This window comes from Cherax quadricarinatus, chromosome 39 (assembly GCF_038502225.1).
Source record: "Cherax quadricarinatus isolate ZL_2023a chromosome 39, ASM3850222v1, whole genome shotgun sequence".
Classification (NCBI taxonomy): domain Eukaryota; kingdom Metazoa; phylum Arthropoda; class Malacostraca; order Decapoda; family Parastacidae; genus Cherax; species Cherax quadricarinatus.
Genome location: NC_091330.1, coordinates 21,247,602 through 21,270,044, shown reverse-complemented (window position 1 = coordinate 21,270,044; position 22,443 = coordinate 21,247,602). Strand labels below are relative to the sequence as shown.

The window sequence follows — 22,443 nt, the reverse complement described above, 5'->3', positions numbered from 1 at the left end:
TACTTATTACCAAATCTCTTTCTACACATAGCTCAATTAAAGGCTCCCCATTTACGTTTACCCCTAGCACCCAAAATTTACCTACTACTACTGCCATAACATTTTTACCCACTTTAGCACTGAAATCCCCAACCACCATTACTTTCACACTTGATTCAAAACTCCCCACGCATTCACTCAACATTTCCCAAAATCTCTCTCTCTCCTCTACATTTCTCTCTTGTCCAGGTGCATACACGCTTACTATAACCCACTTTTCACATCCAATCTTTATTTTACTCCACATAATCCTTGAATTAATACATTTATAGTCCCTCTTTTCCTGCCGTAGCTTATCCTTCAACATTATTGCTACTCCTTCTGTTATTAGTGTGGATAAACAAAAAACAGATAGCAGGAGATAGCATCTCTCAAGCGATCATATGTGAAAAGGCTAGGAAGTTGCATGACGATTTAATTAGAAAAATGCCTGCAACTAGTGGTGATGTGAGTGAATTTAAGGCCAGCAAAGGTTGGTTTGAGAGATTTAAGAATCGTTGTGACATACATAATGTGATAAGGCATGGTGAGGCTGCCACTTTGGACCAAAAAGCGGCTGAAAAATATGTGAAGGAATTCAAGGAGTACATAGACAGTGAAGAATTGAAACCTGAGCAAGTGTTTAATTGTGACAAAACTGGCCTGTTTTGGAAGAAAATGCCAAGCAGGACCTACATTACTCAGGAGGAAAAGGCACTCCCAAGACATAAGCCTATGAAAGGCAGGCTTACTCTTTTGATGTGTGGTAATGCTAGTGGTGATTGCAAAGTGAAGCCTTTATTGGCGTACACTCGGAAACTCCCAGAGCATTCAGGCAAAACAATGTCCTCAAGGCTAATTTGCGTGTGCTGTGGAGTGCAGACAGTAAGGCATGGGTCACTAGGGACTTTTTTTATGACTGGTTTCACCATGCATTTGCCCCCACTGTGAAAAATTACCTAATGGAAAAGAAATTGGACCTTAAGTGCCTCGTGGCATTAGACAGTGCTCCTGGTCATCCTTCAGACTTGGCAGAGCGACTTTCTGGGGACATGAGCTTCATTAAAGTCAAGTTTTAGCCTCCTAACACCACTCTTCTCCTGCAGACCATGGACCAGCAGGTCATTTCAAACTTCAAAAAACTCTACACAAAAGCTATGTTTCAAAAGTGCTTTGAAGTGACCTCAGACACTCAATTGACTCTAAGAGAGTTTTGGAAAGATCACTGTAGTATCCTCAGTTGTGTAAACCTTATAGGTAAGGCTTGGGAGGGAGTGACTAAGAGGACCTTGAACTCTGCTTGGAAGAAACTGTGGCCACAATGTGTAGAAGAAAGGAATTTTGAAGGGTTTGGGGCTAACCCTGAGAAGCGTATGCCAGTTGTGGAATCCATTGTGGCATTGGAGAAGTCCTTGGGGTTAGAGGTTAGTGGGGAGGATGTGGAAGAGTTGGTGGAGGAGGACAATGAAGAACTAACCACTGATGAGCTGCTAGATCATCTTCAACAGCAAGAGGCCACACCTGAGGAAACTGCTTCAGAGGAGGGGAGAGAGAAATTGAGGAAGTTGCCTACTTCAAAGATGAAGGAAATGTGTGCAAAGTGGGTTGAACTGCAAACCTTTACAGATGAAAATCACCCTGACACAGCTACTGCAAGCCATGTTGGCAACCTGTACAACGACAGTGTTATGGCCCATTTTATTAAAGTCTTAAAGGAATGGGAGGTACAGAGCTCTATGGACAGATTTGTTGTGCGACAGAGGTCCAGTGACTCTCAAGCTGGTCCTAGTGGCATTAAAAGAAGAAGGGAAGTAACCCCGGTAAAGGACTTGCTTCCTCAAGTCCTAATGGAAGGGGATTCCCCTTCTAAACAATAACTTCCACATTCTCCCCTCCTCCCATCCCATCAATCATCACCAGATCTTCAATAAAAGTAAGTGTCATGTATTCTATTCTTAGTAGAATAGTAATTGTACATGTCTTCTTCAGTTTGTGTGTATTAAAATTAATATTTCATGTGGTACAAAATTTTTTTTTTTCATACTTTGGGGTATCAGGAATGGATTAATTTGATTTCCATTATTTGTTAAGGGGAAAATTAATTCGGCTAACGATAATTTCGGCTTACAATGAGCTCTCAGGAACGGATTAATATCGTAAGGCGGTGGTCCACTGTACATTGAAATTGAGCACAAAGTAGTGAAATTGTTCAATTTTTGCCAAGGTTCAAGAGTAAACAAATCACACCACGCATCCAATACACGTCAACTGGTGAGTCTAATATTCTTGCACAAGTGCATTGGTATTATTTATACTGTTTTTACAATAACGCAGTAGTATACATAACCATAAATCTTCTATTTTTTATGAGAATAAAAATTCTAAGTAGAAAGCAAAATTAATGTACAGCACTTGGCCGTATCTCACATCTGCTTGACAGCAGGGGTTCCAAGATTCTGTACGAGGCACAAGTACGCTCACACCTTGAGTATGCTCCACTTTCTTAGTTTGCCTGCCAAACCCCCCCCCCCCCACCTCATCTGTGACTGCTTGACAGAGTAGAGAACAGAGCAAGATGTCTCATCTCTCACCTGAACCAATCCTTTATAGATCTGTCATTTCACCAGAGCCTTCAACACAGGAGGGATGTGGGTGGCCTTATTGTTATGTACAAGGCCAATATTGTCAAAGTACCACACTTGGATCCACTTCAAGGACAGCGTGAAACAAGCATTTATGCCACAAGACGGGCAGAAAGCAGCAACTTCACTCTGGCTGTACCCTTCTCCAGAACATCACTCCATCTGAGATCATATATACCCAGGATGACTCGAGTATGGAACACATTCGTACAGCATAATGATGTCAACGAAATAGTCAGTTGATCAAATGAAAATGTTGGCCAACAGATGGCTCCAACTTCATCCTGTTCCCTACTTGTATGTCTCATAACAATAAAAATGCTTTCAAATGAGCTGATGTAGGTAACAGCTCTTAGCTTGCCAATAAAGTTAGGAATCCTTAACCTGTAAATAGGTTGTCAATAAAGCTAGGGATCCTCAGCCTTGTCAAACCCTGTGAAAAAAAAAAAAAAAAAAAAGAGGCCTGGAGATGTGACTAATGAACAGATAAAATGTTATTTTAGTGCCAGGAATGTCTTTTTTGTTTATTCTGGAACCCATTTTGAAATTGGCATCTTTTGAAATTCGTGTAAAATTGGCCAAATTGCCAATTTCTGACTGCTTTATTGGGTAGTTGAAATCGGTAAATGGGTGGTTTCTTGTACTCCATCGATGGAACAAATAGAATTCTAGCAAAATTGCTATGATTTTTAGTTGACTGAAACATTAGAATTGGGCAAAAATAGGGCTCAAAGTGGGCGAAATCGCCGATGCATAAATATTTTCAATACTGCTAACTTCACGAGAGCATGATTCTATAAGTTTTCAATGAAATTGCATACTTTTGGTGTCATTATGATCAGAAAAAGATCATTTCACAGGAAAAAAAAAAATTTATTTTTCGAAAATTTTTTGACCCTGAGTGAGAGTTAAGGATTGAGGGTCTCAATCCTGAAAGGGTTCAAATTAATGCACCTACCATCCGACTTATGACCAAGCTTGGTTCTGACCAACCAGTCGTAAGTCAAAATGGACTTAACCCTTAAACGGTCCAAACAGATCGACGTTCAAATTCGTATTGCTACAAAAGTAGATCTTTTTTTTTTTACATATTTTCAAATATAACAAAAAAATGTAGATAAAAGTTTTTTTTACACGTTTTCAAATGTAAAACAAAAAAGAAGATCTACATTTTTTTACATACTTTCAGATGTTGAAAAAATGCTTATATACGTTTGGACCGTTTACACGTTTGGACCGTTTATGGGTTAAGTCGAACCTTTGAAAATTGCCGACATACTGGGTAGGGCATAATGTCAAACCTTTCCCGTATAAACTACCTACGTCATACTGTAATGTAATGTACAATCATTATTTCATTCATTTTACCATAATTTACTTCTATTGTTATATTTTAATTATTTATGTACTGTATATAATGTATACAGGAAGGCCCCGCTTTACGGCGTTTCACTTTACGGCGTTCCGCTAATACGGACATTTCAAATTATGACCAAAACTCACTATACGGCTCCCCCCACCTGACTTTCTAATACGGTCACCGTGCCCCACCCTGTTTGTTTACATTCTCCATGAGCTCAGTAAGCACTAAGTCTCTCCATTTTGTCTGGAAACTCCAAAATTTCAAATGTTTTTAAAAGTTATTTCATATTTTATATATACTCTGATAATTATACTTATGTATACCTGTACCTAAATAAACTTACATACATCGAGTCATTTAAATGTCGTATATTACGTTAATATACACATTTTCATTAATCCATCCATGATATTTTTTTCAAAATTATATAATAAACACGATGCATAACATATAAATAAGATAAATACACCCCACAGTAGAATAAATAAACATAAATGTGAGATGTGAGCAGACGACTTCCACAAGTGACGCCATAATAACAATAGTCACCGAGTCTCATTAAATGTCGTATATTATGGTAATATACACATTTTCATTAATCCATCCATGATATTTTTTTCAAAATTATATAATAAACACGATGCATAACATATAAATAAGATAAATACACCCCACAGTAGAATAAATAAACATAAGTGTGAGATGTGAGCAGACGACTTCCACAAGTGACGCCATAATAACAATAGTCACCGAGTCTCATTAAATGTCGTATATTACGGTAATATACACATTTTCATTAATCCATCCATGATATTTTTTTCAAAATTATATAATAAACACGATGCATAACATATAAATAAGATAAATACACCCCACAGTAGAATAAATAAACAAATGTGAGATGTGAGCAGACGACTTGCACAAGTGGTGATAATAACAATACTGAGTCTCATTAAATGTCGTATATTACGGTAATATACACATTTTCATTAATCCATCCATGATATTTTTTTCAAAATTATATAATAAACACGATGCATAACATATAAATAAGATAAATACACCCCACAGTAGAATAAATAAACAAATGTGAGATGTGAGCAGACGACTTGCACAAGTGGTGATAATAACAATACTGAGTCTCATTAAATGTCGTATATTACGGTAATATACACATTTTCATTAATCCAGCCATGATATTTTTTTCAAAATTATATAATAAACACGATACATAACATAAAAAGATGATAAATACACCCCACAATAGAATAAATAAACATAAATATAAGATGTGGGAGCCTGGTTTGTTTACATAACTCTGCGCCTGTTACCTCTCATGTACTCATTCTTTCTCTCTCTCATTTATTCGTTTTATCTCATTTACTTACTCCTGACCCTACATTAAGACTACAAATATTTTAAGGTAAGTAATGAGTGAACTGTATATACATTTTATCGCTCTGGGATGCTTAAATATCATAGAATAGTATGTGTGGGTGGGGTGGCCTGGTAAGGTAGCCTGGCTTATTACAATACATACCACACTTGATTTCTTACAATAAATACTACTTGTCTCACCCTAGATTAAGACTATAAATATTTTAAGGTAAGTAATGAGTGCATTATGTGTGTATTGTACTTTTTTATTGTTTTTTGATGCCTGGTTCTATTGCTAACTTAATATATGTTAGTGTAAACTTGTTATCTAGTGTTTGTATGCATTTTTAAGTGGAAAAAAAGGGTGTTCCACTTTACGGCGGTTTCCGCTTTACGGCGGTAGCCTGGAACCTAACCCGCCGTATAAGTGGGGCCTTCCTGTACATGGTAGTGATCTGTATTGTAAATTTTACATCGCATACAGTATAATATGTTACTGTTATCTTTATGTATTGTCGACACAGTGGAATGGGAGAATACCACTGGTAGTGTCATCCTGCCAGAATGTAGTATAACCTATACCCTAAGTAAAGAGAAACAACTCTGGAACATGTGTAATACGTATCCGGCTGGCTGGCCAGGTGGGTGGGTGGCCGGGTCGTTGGCTGACTGAATGTGGCTGTCTCTCTCACAGTGGATCTGTGCTCCAGTGCCCTAAATTAATAATAATATTAATAATCATTATTATTATTATTACAATAATACATATGTACTAATACTATAATATAATAATCGTGTCCACTCATTACTTACCTTAAAATATCTGTAGTCTTAATGTAGACTCAATGATTTCTTCTCCACTATAGGTCAAAACCTTGCCAATAATATCCCAAGCTCAGATACCCCACCAAATGACTACCTCACTGGCAACTACCCGAACACACTGTTCCTAGCTCCGACTAACCCATACGAAGTCTCCCTTATTATCAATGCACTGAAAAACAAGGCAGGAGATTTAAATACCTTACCACCCTTTATATACAAAAAAGCGTCACAAGTACTATCACCAATCATTGCAACACTCTTTAACAAATCCATTGAATCCTCCACCTTCCCTACAGTTCTCAAAATAGCAAGGGTCACCCCGATCCATAAAGGAGGAGACCAAACAGAGTTGAATAACTATAGGCCAATATCCAATTTACACCCTCTCTCAAAAATCTTCGAAAAATTAATTCATAAACGAATCTACTCCTACCTCATCTTCCAAAACATTCTCAACCCCTGCCAATTTGGATTCAGGCCTAATAAAAATACTATTGATGCTATTATACACATGCTAGAACATATATACACTGCAATAGAGAAAAAAGAAGTCCCACTGGGGATCTTCATTGACTTACGTAAAGCTTTTGATACAGTTGACCATGATTTGCTCCATGTAAAATTGTCACACTATGGTATTAGAGGGCACTCCCTCAACTACCTCAAGTCTTACCTCAGCAACAGAAGCCAATATGTGTATGCAAATGGGGCAAGCTCTTCTGCACAACCAATTACAGTTGGTGTCCCACAGGGAAGTGTCCTTGGCCCTCTTCTCTTTCTCCTATACATAAATGACCTACCAAATGCTTCACAATTACTCAAACCCACACTTTTTGCAGATGACACTACATACGTCTTCTCTCACCCGAGCCCAGTCACGCTAGCCAATACTGTAAACACCGAATTACAGAACATATCGACCTGGATGAGGACTAACAAACTTACACTAAACATTGACAAAACCTACTTCATTCAGTTTGGTAACAGAGCTACAGATGTACCTCTTAACATAACAATAAACGGATCACCTATGACAAAGCTAACAGAGGGAAAATTCCTAGGAATCCACCTCGATAATAGACTCAAATTTCATACACATATACAACAAATTTCTAAGAAAATCTCCAAGACTGTAGGCATACTATCGAAGATACGGTACTATGTTCCACAGTCAGCCCTCCTGGCCCTTTATCACTCTCTTATTTACCCCTATCTCACCTATGGAATTTGTGCATGGGGCTCAACAACAATTAACCATCTCAGACCACTAATTACCCAACAAAAGGCTGCAGTTAGAATGATAACAAATTCTCACTACAGGCAACACACTCCACCAATATTCAAAACACTCAACCTACTCACCATACAAAACATCCATACTTATTATTGCACCTATTACATACATAGAACACTTAACTCTGATATTAACCCTCCCCTCAAACATCTCCTTGCCAACCTCAACAGAACACATAACCATAACACAAGGCACAGATCACTCTTTGATGTTCCTCGTGTCCATCTCACGCTATGCAAAAACTCAATGCACATAAAAGGCCCTAAAATCTGGAATTCATTACTTGTAAATATAAAAGAAACACTGCCTGTTTATAAATTCAAGTCTCTTCTCAAAGATCACTTATTCACTCAAAACCAAATAAATACTGAATAACTGAACCTTATAAATTGTATATCCTATATGTTACTCACAATTATATCACACAAATGTTAAACCTTGGACCCAATCTAACTTTATTATTTTTTTAAATACACTACCTAACAGAAGACTCCATTCGACTGAATGTACAGCAATGCAAGCAACCATATGATCTGTCTTTGTAATACTCATTTGTGCTTTATAGTTATCTGTTTACAATAATGTTTTAACACTGATTTCATCATTGCTTAGTTAATCTTAAGTTAATTTTAAGCCAGCCCGTAATGCTATGCATATAAGTGGCTTTGGCATGCTGCTCTTACCTGTATTTTTTGTACCTCTGTTTGTATGCTTAAATTACTAAATAAATAAATAAATAAATAAAAAGAGTGAGAGGTAAGCGAGAGAGAGAATGAGAGGATAGAAGGTTCAAGAGTTATGTAAACAAATGTCGTTGTTGCCAGCCCGGACACGAATGGTTTGTGTTCACTCTGTCAAGCCGACCAGAAAAATCTCATATTTGTTAATTTATATGTTTATATATTATGTAGCATGTTTATTATATAAATTTGAAAAAAAATCATAGATGGATTAAGCAAAATGTCTATGTTAACGTTTTATACACATTTAATGCACCTCAGTGATTATTATTATCATTATTAATATGGCGTCTTCAAGACCAATTACACTCTTAGTGAGTGGCTCTGAGACAGACAAGCAGACAGAAAGACAGACACACAGATAGACAAAGACACACAGGTAGACAGAAAGACACACACAGGTAGAGAGACAGACACACACAGGTAGACATAAAGACAGACACACAGGTAGACAGAAAGACAGACACACAGGTAGACACACAGGTAGACATAAAGACAGACACACAGGTAGACAGAAAGACAGACACACAGGTAGACAGAAAGACACACAGGTAGACAGACAAACAGACACACACAGATACAGACAGACACAGATATACAGGCAGACAGATACAGACAGGTTTATGTGCAACAGTGAAAACAAATCGAGAATTCGAGAGTAAGAGCCTTTCTTGCCACAATCTCCAGTGCAAGATTCAGACTTCATCTTAGGGGCCATGGTGAAATTTACTGTCCAGTTAGTACAGTTAATACAGTATGATGCTGCTGATAGGGCAGGGTTACTCAAACTGATGCTGCCTGCATGGCGCATTGCTGCCGTGAGTATTGTCAAATATTGTACAGAGGTATGCATCAGCCGGCCCAGCCCAGCTGCCAGATGAATGGTCGTAAGTCGAGTGGACGTATGTCGAGCAGGTTTTAAGTCGGATGGTAGGTGTATGTGTATTATCTGCAAGACTGTAGTAATAACTTGTGTATATGCATATTTTTCTTGTTAAATTATTGTCCCAACTAAATAATAATAATCTTCAATGATAGAATAAGACAGAGTGTTGGAGTGAGATTAATAAGGTGAGAAAGCCCAGGGAATGAATGGATTTGACATTTAGCCCCTTGACTGTCGCAATCCCAAATCCTGAGGTGTCTCCTGATGTCGCAAAATTTCCGGAAAAAAAAATTATTTTTTCTTATGAAATGATAGAGAATCTTTTCCCGATTGTAATGACACCAAAAGAACAAAATTTGATGGAAAACTGATGGAATTATGCTCTCTCGAAGTTAGCGACCTTTGCGATATTTATAAATCGGCGATTTCGCTCACTTTAAGCTCTATTTTCGGCTAATTCCATTGTTCCAGTCAACCAAACTCAGCCAATTTCACGAAAATGAAAAAATATGACAATTTCAAAATAGGATCCAGAATGAACAATGAAGACATTCCTGACTCTAAAATAACATTTTCTTTGTTCATCAGTCATGTCTCCAGGCCCTTCTGATATTACTCTTGCTTTCTATTTTGAATTTTTATTAAACAAAAAATAGAAGATTTGCTGTTATGCAGACTACTGCAATATTGTAATAATTGTATAAATAATGTCAACCCATTCATGACTGCATATTAGAATGGCTACTTGGACATTTTTTGTAAAATGACATTTGTTTACTTTTGAACATCGGCAAAAATCAAACATTTCCCCTACTTTGAGCTCCATTTCAAGGTTCTTTTCATAGTAAAACCAGTCTAAATCACCTCTATTTCTATAATATGTTTTCTATTCTATCAAATGAGACAAAGAAAACAAGAATACAACCATAAATACTATACAAAAATACACCACAAATTCGGCATTTTTAATTAAAAAAATGGTCAGAGTTTTTTTTCTCATGCACTGCGTGCTGCAGGATTTTTTTATATGGTGCACATAGACCCATTCTCTCACATGTGGGCCTACCAGCTTTCTCCTCCTTGATTTGAAGCCTCTAGAATTTATGAGTATATATACGTCAAAAACAATGGCTCGTAAGATGTATATATACGACCGAAACAGTCAAAGGGTTAAAAATACGAGAGGAGAGATATTACATTAAGAGTTTAGGTATTGGGAAGATGGAGGGAATATTTTCAGGAACTGCTAAATGTTGATGAAGATAGGGAAGGTGTGATTTTGTGCATTGGGCAGGGAGGTATAACATCTTGTAGGAGTGAGGAAGAGCCAATTGAGAGTGTGGGGGAGGTGTGTGAGGCAGTGGGTACAATGAAAGGGGGTAAAGCAGCTGGGATAAAGACAGAAATGTTAAAAGCAAGTGGGGATATAGTTTTGGAATGGTTGGTGCTTTTATTTAATGTATGAAAGAGGGGAAGGTACCAAGGGATTGACAGAGAGCATGGATAATTCCTTTGTATGAAGGCAAAGGGTACAAAAGAGAGTGTAAATATTATAAGGGAATAAGGGTAAAGAGGTTTTTGTGGCATTTATGAATTTGGAAAAGGTGTATGACAGGGTGGATAGAGGGGTAATATGGCAGATGTTGCAAATGCATGGAATAAGAGGTAGGTTACTGAAAGCAGTGAAGAGTTTTTACGAGGATAGTGAAGCTCAGGTTTGAGTATGTAGGAGAGAGGGAGATTATTTCCAAGTAAAAGTGTCATGTCACCATGGTTGTTCAATATATTTATAGATGGGGTTGTAAGAGAAGTGAATGCATGGGTGTTGGCAAGAGGTGTGGGGTTAAAAGATAAAGAATCTAACACAAAGTGGGAGTTGTAGCAGTGTCACAGTTGCTCTTTGCTCATGACACTGCATTTTTGGGAGATTCTGAAGAGAAGTTGCAGAGGTTGGTGGATGGGTTTGGTAGGGTATGGAAAAAAGAAAATTAAAAGTGAATATAGGAAAGAGTAAGGTGATGAGGATAACAAAAATTAGGTGATGAAAGACTGGATATCAGATTGGAAGGAGAGGATATGAAGGAAGTGAATATATTCAGGTATTTAGGAGTGGACGTGTCAACAGATGGGTCTATGAAAGATGAGGTGAATCATAGAATTGATGAAGGGAAAAAGGAGAGTGATGCACTTAGGAGTCTGTGGAGACAAAGAACTTTGTCCATGGAAGCAAAGAGGGAAATGTATGAGAATATAGTTATACTAGTGCTCTTGTATGGGTGTGAAGCATGGGTGGTAAATGTTGCATCAAGGAGAAGGCTAGAGGCAGTGAAGATGTCATGTCTGAGGGCAATGTGTGGTGTGAATATAATGCAGAGAATTCATAGTTTGGAAATAAGAAGGGGGTGTGGGATTACCAAAACTATTATCAAGAGGGCTGGGGAGGGTTGTTGAGGTGGTTTGGACATATAGAAAGGATGGAACAAAATAGAATACCTACATTGTTTATTCTGGACCCTATTTTGAAATTGGAATATTTTGAACTTTGTGTTAAATTGGCCAAATTAACAATTTCCGATCACTTTAATTTGTAGTTGAAACAGTTGACTTGGCGATTTCTTGTGCTCAATTGATAGAATAGAAGTAATACTAGTGAAATAGCTAAGAATTTGGTTGACTGGAATAATGTAATTGGCCTAAAATGGGAGTCAAAGTCGGCAAAAATCGCCGATTCGTAAATATCGCTGACACATCAAAATTCGCGAGAGCATAATTTCGTCAATTTTCCATCAAATTTCGTACTTTTTGTTTTATTACCTTCACAAAAAGATTCTCTACCATTTCATAAGAAAAAATAACAAATTTTTTTTTTTAAAATTCTTGGACACTGGGGCACCACTTCAGATTTGGGCCTTGGACCCTGAAGGGGTTAAACAATCAGAAAAATAATCTTAACATTTTCATAAGAAAAAAATCTTTTTTTTTTTTTTTCAAATATTTTTCAACACCAGGAGACACTTCAGGATTTGGGGTTTCGATAGTGAAAGGGTTAAATACAAAATACAATGTCTGGATGTTCAAAATTATCACTTTACCAATACATTCTGTATGTTCTAGTTGAAATGTATATTGTAATCTGGTACCTTCTTTTAACCCTTAAACTGTTCAAACGTAGGTCAACGTTTTTTCAACATTTGAAAGTATGTAAAAAAAGTAGATCTTTTTTTTTTTACATTTGAAAAAGTGTAAAAAAACTTTGATCTACGTTTTTTTTTTTTGTTTTTTTTTGTTATATTTGAAAATATGTAAAAAAAGTAGATCTACTTTTGAAGCACTACGCATGTGAACGTAGTTCTGCTTGGACAGTTTAAAGGTTAATCTTGGAGTGGTCATGACTTCGGTAATATGTTTTCTTAGATCACATACTGTATATCTTTTATACCAAGAAAAAATATTAAATCCTCTGAGTGTTTCTACCTGGAGCTTGATCTGGGGGGTCAACACCCCCATGGCCCAGTTTTCGTCCAAGCCTCCCAGTGGATCAGGGCCTGGGCAACCAGGTTGTAACTGCTGGCCCCACACATTTCATCATACGAGCCACAGCCAGCTAATCAGGCACTGACTTTAGGTATCTGTCCAGTTCCCTCTTGAAGACAACCAAGGGTCTATTGGTAATCTCCCTTATGTATGATGGGAAGCTGTTGAGCAGTTGTGGGTCCCTGACAATTATTCTGTTTTCTCAATGTTCTCCTGGCACCCTGCTTTTCACTGGGAATATGTCTGCCTAGTCTTTTGCTTTCATAGGGAGTAATTTCTGTGTTCATATTTGGGAACAGTCCCTCAGGATTTTCCAGGTGTAGATTATGATGTATCTTTCTCGCCTGCATTCCAGGGAGTACAGGTCAAGGGATATCAAATATTCCCAGTGATTAAGGTGCTTGACTGAATTAATACATGCAGTGAAAGTTCTCTATACATTCTCTAGATCTGTATTTTAACCTGCTTGGACTGGGACAGTTATTATACAGCAGTATTCCAGCCTAGAGAAAACAAGTGACTTTAAAATGATCATTATTGGCTTGGTATCCCTTGTTTTGAAAGTTCTCAATCCATCCAATCACTTTCCTCATTGATGTGATAGTAACACTGTTGTGATCCTTGAAGGTGAGATTCTCTGACATTATTACTTCAATTCCTTTGTATTAGTTTTTCACTATACAGTATTGTGTGGTTAGAATTTATTGTATATAATCCAGTCTAGCTGTTATTTCTTCAGGTTTTCCATAATGGAGTAAATGAAATTTGTCTTCATTGGATATTGTATTGTTTTCCATGCACCATTGGAAAACTTTGTTTATATCTGCTTAGAGACTTACCATGTCCTCAATAAATGACACACTTGTGCAGATTCTAATATCTGCAAAAGAAGACATGATGCTATGGTTTACATTTCTGTTTATATCTGATATGAGGATGATGAACAGAGCTTTTCACTGTGGCAGCCTCCATCTTTGTGTTAACCATTTCTCATTGTGTTCTGTTGGTATTTCTGTGTATTCCTGAGTATACTTTGTCTTATTTTCATAAATTCAGCCAATAGAAATTAAATGGCAATGTTTGATCACCAAGGGTATATATCAGAGGGCGAGAGTGAGGGGTTGTTGAGGTGTCTTGGGCATGTACAGAGAGTGGAGAGGAATAGGTTGATAAAGGCATTCATTGAGAAGACCTTTCATCCACATGGGACTTTATTGGTGCAGGTTGACAAAGAGGGTGCATAAATCTAGGGTGGAAAGTAGGAAGAAGAGGGGTTGTCCCAGGAATGGTTGGAGGGAGGGGGCACAAGAGGCTTTGAGTTTTAAGGGCTTGAGCATATAGTAAGTTTTGTGTGAGTGTGTTAGACAAAAATGCAGTGAGAGATGAATTCAGAGCAAACTGGTTAGCAGGACTTACATCTGGGAGATGAAAAGGGCAGTGCCTGCATTCTGAAGGAGGGGTGGGGATGTTGCGGTTGGAGGGTAGTCTGATTGTAATTTTTAGCACAGTATTATGAACTTTTAGGTTTCTTCCTTTATAATTAACCTCCATTACAAGTGTACATAGTATGTGTGGGAAGATGGATGTTGTAATGTCAATATTGAAGGAAGACTGGAATAATCTAATGTATGTTAATCACTTAGAAAGATGTATTAGATTTCATTTTTTTTGTTAACTTCTAACTTTTTTCAATACATTTTTGACCATGTGGTCATGGTGCAGCTGATGTACCCAGGACAGGTGTTTGAACTGCAGGAGACTCTGGCTGAGGCACTCGGTGGTAGCTACAAAAATAAACTTACACTGCGGCTACACCCAGGCAGAGCCCTCAATATGGATACCATTATAATCACACGAGCAAATAATGAGGTCTTCTCTTATGGTCTCTCCAATACCCTTAAACTCGATTCCTGGATCAGCCCTGTCAGGTGAGTCATAAAAGATCCTGTCTGTGTTATTTTCAAGTCAGCTCTATGCCAAAGACTCTTCAGTCAGGCTGGCCCCCAAAGGGCCCTCAGTCGTGTTGGATTGGTCTGGTCAGGCATCTCTTGAAGGATCCTTGGCCATGTTGAATCCTCAATATGAAATGAGCCAGGGACAGTCTTCACTTAAGGAGGCTCAGTTTTGTTAAAAAATCCTCCTCAGGCAAGCTGAATAAAGGGTATATAGGTAGTTGTGGATATTTAGAAGGGTGTTATTTGAGTATTAGGCAATCTAAATTATTCTCCATTAAGGTAAAGCATGATCATTCTTCAGTGAGCCAAAGGAGGGAACATGGAGGAAGTGAATATCATCAGATATTTGAGAATGGGCATGTTAGCAGATGGGTATATGAAAGACAAGGTAAACCATAGAATTGATGAGGATAAAAAAAGTTGGTGGTGCATTGAGGAATCTGTGGGGACAAAGTATGTTTTCCATGGAAGCAAAGAGGGGAATGTATGAGAGTATTTTGATACCAACACACTTATAAGGGTGTGAAGCATGGGTGGTGAATGTTCCTGCAAGGAGGAGACTGATGGCAGTGGAGGTGTCATGTCTGAGGGCAATGTGTGGTATAAAGATTATGCAGAGAATTCATAGCTTTGAGATTAGGAGGAGGTGCAGTGTTACTAAAAGTATTATCCAGAGACCTGAGGAAGGGTTGTTAAGGTGGTTTGAACATTTAGAAAGGATGGAGCAAAATAGGATGATTTGGAGGGTGTATAAATCTGTAGTGGATGGAAGGCTGGTAGAGGTCACAGTAGGGAAGGTTGGAAGGAGGGGGGAGTAAAGGAGGTTTTGTGTGAGGAGCTTGGACATTCATCAGGCATGTGTGAGTATGTTAGATAGTGGAGGCAAATGGTTTTTGGGACTTGATGAGCTCTTGGAATATGATCAACATAACATTTTGTGAAGGGATTTAAGGAAACTGGTTAGCCAACTTCAGTTCTTTAAGTGCGAAGTACAGTGCCTGCACTCTGAAGGAGGGTTGGGGATATTTGCAGTTTGGAGGGGTTTCTGAACTGTAGTATCAGTGTGCCTCAGGCAAGACGGTGATAGGGGAAATGATACTGAAAGTGTTCCTTCTTTTTTGGGTCACCCTGCCTCAGTTGGGGATGGCTGGTGTTTTCAAAAAAATAACAATAATAATCCAGAGTTTAAATTAGAGCCCCAGATTTTGTAGACATAATTCTCTGTTACAGGGATAATGAGACAAACTAAATAATGTGAATCGTAATCAAATTGAATGTGAAAGAGACTTAGGAGTTCTGGTTAGCAGAAATCTACAACCAAAACAATGTGAACAACAAAATGGTATAAAATACTGACAGGTTGTTAGGTAAGACACATGTGCAACAGTTAGGTATCTTTATTTCGAAACGTTTCGCCTACACAGTAGGCTTCTTCAGTCGAGTACAGAAAAGTTGATAGAAGCAGAAGAGACTAGCAGACAATATAATCAGTCCATCACCCTTGAAGTTTTGTGGTGGTCAGTCCCTCAGTCTGGAGAAGAGCATTGTTCCATAGTTTGAAACAATATAGAGTTGAAGTGATAGGATGGAGCCTTATATAGCGCCAGGAGGTGAGATGTAGGTCACTAGTAGAGGTAAGAACGTAGGCGTTGAGAGGACAGGTCCCTCTCAAATCCAGCCATTCTCAGTCCCTCAGTCTGGAGAAGAGCATTGTTCCATAGTTTGAAACAATATAGAGTTGAAGTGAAAGGATGGAGCCTTATATAGCGCCAGGAGGTGAAATATAGGTCACTAGTAGAGGTAAGAACGTAGACGTTGAGAGGACAGGTCCCTCTCAAATCCAGCCATTCTCACTAGTAGAGGTTGTCGAAGTTGAAATCAACTTCATTCTTCTTTCTCTGAATATTTTCCAGTGCATTTATATCCTGTGTAATATGAAGACCAGAACTAATCAGCATAATCTAAATGAGGCCTTACTAAAAATATATACAGATGAAGTATACCCTTAGGACTTTTAATATTTAAACTTCTTGATATCCAGCCAAGAATTCTATTAGCCTTATTGCAAACACCCTCTATTCGCTATTGTTTTGGCTGAAATCAACTTCGACAACCTCTACTAGTGAGAATGGCTGGATTTGAGAGGGACCTGTCCTCTCAACGTCTAGGTTCTTACCTCTACTAGTGACCTACGTCTCACCTCCTGGCGCTATATAAGGCTCCATCCTATCACTTCAACTCTATATTGTTTCAGACTATGGAACAATGCTTTTCTCCAGACTGAGGGACTGACCACCTCAAAACTTCAAGGGTGATGGACTGATTACATCGTCTGCTAGTCTCTTATGCTTCTATCAACTTTTCTGTACTCAACTGAAGAAGCCTACTGTGTAGGCGAAACGTTTCAAAATAAAGATACCTAACTGTTGCATATGTGTCTTACCTAACAACCAAAACAATAGTGAATAGAGGGTGTTTGCATTAAGGCTAATAGAATTCTTGGCTGTATATCAAGAAGTTTAAATATTAAAAGTCCTAAGGGTATATTTCATCTGTATATATTTTTAGTAAGGCCTCATTTAGATTATGCTGATTAGTTCTGGTCTCCATATTACACAGGATATAAATGCCCTGGAAAATATTCAGAGAAAGAAGGATGAAGTTGATTTCTGTATTGAAAATTTTTTCTTCTAAAGTATGTTAAGGTACTGAATTTTCACTCTTTAGAAAGGCAAAGAATTAGGGGGTATATTACTAAAGTGTACACTTGGAAAACAAGAATAAATAATGGGGATATAAATAGCATGTTGAAGATATCTAGGCTGGATAGCACTTGTTACCACAGATTCAAGTTGGACAGCTTTAGATTTGGAAAGGATATGGGAGTGTGTGTAAAGGTAGAAAGTTGAAAGTGAACATAGAAAAGAGTAAGGTGATGAGAGTATAGAATGATTCAGATAAAGAAATATTGGATATCAAATTGGGGAGGAGAAGTATGGAAGAAGTGAATGTTTTCAGATATTTGGGAGTTGATGTGTCAGCGGATGGATTTATGAAGGATTCAATTCAATTCAAGTTTATTCTCTATAAGGGTTACAATGTGTGGTTTACATGTTATAAAATACTAATTACAGAGGGGGCCACTAGGACACCTAGCCTGGCTAGGCATTTCGAGCAGACTTAGATTAATTCTTAACATTAAATCCTTACGGATTATTGTATTAAGGCTAAGTGACTACATCATAATTTGTGAGTTTAGCAATGTGAATGCTTTTGTTTTGGCACAATACAAGGTGTCTATATTGGAGTATCATAGGCAAACTTATGACTAGTTAGGATTTATTATTTTAAGATTAAGATTAGTATTTCTGGGTTTATAGTCAATGGGTGAGTGAGTGTAATTGTGAACCACCAGGTGGTTATCATGTAGTTAGTTGTTGGGGTGGATCAGGGAGATAAGATGTTTTCTAACTCTAGTTTTGAAAGTGATGAATGTGTCTGCAGTTCTAGAGTTTTCAGGTAGGGTGTTCCAGATTTTAGGTCCTTTGAAATACATTGAATTTTTGTAAAGGTTTAGTCGAACACGGGGAATGTCATAGAGATGTTTGTGTCTGGTGTTATGCCTGTGGATCCTGTCACAACTATCAAGAAAGCATTTTAGGTCAAGGTTAATATTGGAATTTAAGGTCCTGTAGATATAGATTGCACAGTAGTAAGTGTGGATGTTCTGAACAGGGAGTAAGTTTAGATCTATGAAGAGTGGGGGGGGGATGGTTGCCAGGGATGGGATTTAGTGATTATTCTTACTGCGGCTTAATCATAGAATTGATGAAGGAAAAAAGGTGAGTGGTGCATTGAGGTATATGTGGAGGCAAAAAATGTTATTTATGGAGGCAAAGAAGGGAATGTATGAAAGTACAGTAGTGTACTAACACTCTTATATGGGTGTGAAGCTTGCATTGTAAATGATGCAGCGAGGAGGCGGTTGGAGGCAGTGGAGATGTCCTGTCTAAGGGCAATGTGTGGTGTAAATATTATGCAGAAAAGGTGTGAAGTTAATAAAAGTATTAGTCAGAGGGCTGAAGAGGGTTTGTTGAGGTGGTTTGGTCATTTAGAGAGAATGGATCAAAGTAGAATGACATGGAGAGCATATAAATCTGTAGGGGAAGGAAGGTGGGGTAGGGATTGTCCTCGAAAAAGTTGGAGGGAGGGGGTAAAGGAGGTGTTGTGGGCGAGGGGTTTGGACTTCCAGCAAGCGTGCGTGAGCGTGTTAGATAGGAGTGAATGGAGACAAATGGTATTTGGGACCTGACAAGCTGTTGGAGTGTGAGCAGGGTAATATTTAGTGAAGGGATTCAGGGAAACCGGTTATTTTATATAACCGGACTTGAGTCCTGGAAATGGGAAGTACAGTGCCTGCACTCTAAAGGAGGGGTTTGGGATATTGGCAGTTTGGAGGGATATGTTGTGTATTTTTACATGTATATACTTCTAAACTGTTGTATTCTGAGCACCTCTGCAAAAACAGTGATAATGTGCGAGTGTGGTGAAAGTGTTGAATGATGATGAAAGTATTTTCTTTTTGGGGATTTTCTTTTTGGGTCACCCTGCCTTGGTGGGAGTCGGCCAACTTGTTGAAAAGAAAAAAATGGGAATGTACTGGTTTGGCAATTGACTCACAGATGAGGAAGCAAACTCCCAAGAAGCATCATTGAGGCAAGAACTTTGGGTACATTTAAATATTGGTTGGACACCTATGCAAGTGGATGTGGTTAGATGTAAGTTAGTCCTGCCTAGCCTGGGCAATAAGCATACTGCAATTCTCCTCTATTCTTATGTTTTTATACTTGATAGCATTCTCTAGCAGTAAATTTTTTGAACTGCATTCAATATCAATTATGAAATTTTCTTCTTTTCATTTTTGTAGCTTGGTGGGAACTTTCAACTGCTTTGGGAAGGGTCAGTGCTCCATAGTGGTGACAGCAGAGCAGGCTGGGGATGAATTACTTGACATGGAACTCCAACACACTACCGCTAGAGGCATCTCCAGAACTGAGGCCAAGATCATCATCACTGTAAGAGCCATCGCAAGCCGCTATATGGTTGCAGGCCCACTATTATTTGATCGTAAGAATTCACACAAGCAGCCATTCCTAGTTTGTGTGTGTGTGTGTATGTACATGCATTGCCTGCCTGCCTGTCTGTCTATCTGTTGTCTGTCTGTCTGTCTATCTATCTCTGTCTGGCATACCACTGCTCTCATTGTTGTAATATTTACATCATAAAATTAAAAAAAGACACTGCTCACCTTTGTTAACCCTTTGACTGTCACAGGCCCCTTTCTGAAACTGTCATTCCATGTCGCAAAAGTTTTGGGAAAAAAAATTATTTTTTCTTATGAAATGATAGAGAATCTTTTCCCGATGGTAATGGCACCAAAAGTATGAAATTTGGTCGAAAACTCACGGAATTACGCTCCCGTGAAGATAGCGGTCTTGGCGACATATACGCATCGGCAATTTCGCCGACTTTGAGCCCTGTTTTTGGCCAGTTCTGTTGTTCCAGTTGACCAAACTCATAGCTATTTCTTTAGAACTCCATTTTTTTCTATCAGTTTAGTACAAGAAACCACCTATTTACCTATCTGAACTACCCAGTAAAGTGGTCAGAAATTGGCAATTTGGCCAATTTCATGCAAGTTAAAAAAGATGCCAATTTCAAAATAGGGTCCAGAATAAACAATGTAGACATTCTTGGCATTAAAATAACATATCCTCTGTTCATTAGTCACGTCTCTAGGCCCCTCTTATATTACTATTACTTTCTATTTTGATTTTTTATTCATACAAAAAAATATAAAATTTACTGTTATGCAGACTAATGCATTATTGTAAAAATGATATAAATAATATCAGGGCACTAGTGAAAGAATATTAGACTCCCCAGTTGACGTGTATTGGACGTGTGGTGTAATTTTCTTACTCCTGAACATTGGTAAAAATCGAGCATTTCTGCTACTTTGAGCTCAATTTCAAGGTCATTCTCATTGTGAAAGTAATGAAAATCATCTCTATTTCTGTAATGTGTTTTCCATTTTATCACCTGAGACCATGAAAACGAGAATACAAATATAAATACTATATGAAAATACACTTCAAAGTCGGCGTTTTAATCCAGAAAAATGATCAGAGTTTTTTTTTCTCATTACGCACTGTGTGCTGCAGGATTTTTTTATGTGGTGCACACTGACCACACGGACCCATTCTCTCTCATGTGGGCCTACCAGCTTTCTCCTGCTTGAGTTGGAGGTGCTAGAATTTACGTGTATAAATACATCAGAAACAGTGGCGCATTAGACGTTTATACATGACGTAAACAGTCAAAGGGTTAAACCTTGAAGAAAAACATTGAAGATAATTGAAAACATATCACATTAACCCTCAGATATGAGAAGCTTTTAGATATATATTACTTTATTAAATGAAAAAAAAATTCTACAGTGAATATAATTCCTGATTCATGATAGTGAAATTAAAATATAGTAGAAGAGCTAATCTATCTATTTATAGGTAATTGTTTGCTATTTCCACCTTATATTTGTTACTGTTATTAAACACACAAAGCTTAACTCTTTGAGAGTCTTTCCCATAGTTCTACAGTTTTGAAGCCAGGGTCCATGCTGTAGGTAAATAACAAAAAAAGGCACAATGCCGTGACTGGCACGATACACAAATAACCCGCACATAGAAGAGAGGAGCTTACGACGATGTTTCGGTCCGACTTGGACCATTTACAAAGTCACACTGACGATAAGGAGAGCAGGATGGGTATATATAGGCAGGAGGTGGTAGTAGTAGTAGTAGTAGTGGTAGTAGAGGAGGATTCAACCAGACGGCAACTGTTAAAGTTGGAAGTAGGGAAGACAGTTTTAGCAGAAGACCAGTCAATAGGATGGCTGTGATCTCTGACGTGACAGAAAGGAGCATTGCTAACGTCGGCAAGCCTAACACTATTTTTGTGCTCCCTAAGTCTGTCAGAAAGAGATCGGCCAGTTTCTCCAAAGTATTGAAGAGGACTGGAGGAGCAAGAAATAGAGTAGACACCAGGAGCATCTGTAGAGGGAGGAGAGGTATGAACGAGATTAGTGCAAAGAGTGTTAGTCTGGCTTCTCTTTCTTAGTATTTGACTGGCCCCTCCTACTCTTACTACCTCCCCACTATTACTTCCTTCCACCTCCTCTACAACCACTACTACTACTACCACCACCTGCCCATATATACCCACCCTGCTCTCCTTCTCATTAGTGTGACTTTGTAAGTGGTCCAAGTCGGACCGAAACATCGTCGTAAGCTCCTCTCTTCTATGTGTGGGTTATTTGTGTATGTAATTGGCCTTAAATGGGAGTCAAAGTGGGCAAAATCGCCAGTGTGTAAATATCACTGATGTATCAAAATTCATGAGAGCGTAATTTCGTCAGTTTTCCATCAGATTTCATATTTTTTGTTTTATTTCTTTCAGAAAAAGATTCTCTACCATTTCATAAGACAAAAAAAAAAAAATTGAAAATTCTTGGACCCTGTGGACAAATTTCAGATCAAGGATCTAGACCCTGAAAGAGTTAATACAAACAGAAGTCACATTACAACATACAAAAGATACTAACTTAGAAAAGGTCACTGAATCAAAACAGACTGTATGGTCATTGGAAGATATTTGGCAACTCTAATATATTTACTCTATTATTCCCTTTACTTTTGGCAAATTATTCACTGTATTTTCCTGTTAGCCTTAAACCGTCAAAGCTCCCCA

The 22,443-nt window shown here is 38.0% G+C and overlaps 1 protein-coding gene across 5 annotated transcripts in view; it reads left to right on the top strand.

The window, feature by feature from the left end:
• Window positions 1-22,443, top strand: part of LOC128696388 (uncharacterized) — an 853,106-nt gene that overhangs the window by 281,270 nt on the left and 549,393 nt on the right. For all 5 annotated transcript variants that reach the window (XR_011392932.1, XR_011392933.1, XM_070092516.1 and 2 more), the window contains 2 exons: window positions 14,402-14,607; window positions 19,562-19,709. Coding sequence is in view for 3 of the 5 variants with exons in the window: in XM_070092516.1 (XP_069948617.1) it covers window positions 14,402-14,607; window positions 19,562-19,709 (354 nt within the window). In the remaining 2 variants the exon portion in view is untranslated. The remainder of the gene's footprint in view (window positions 1-14,401; window positions 14,608-19,561; window positions 19,710-22,443) is intronic.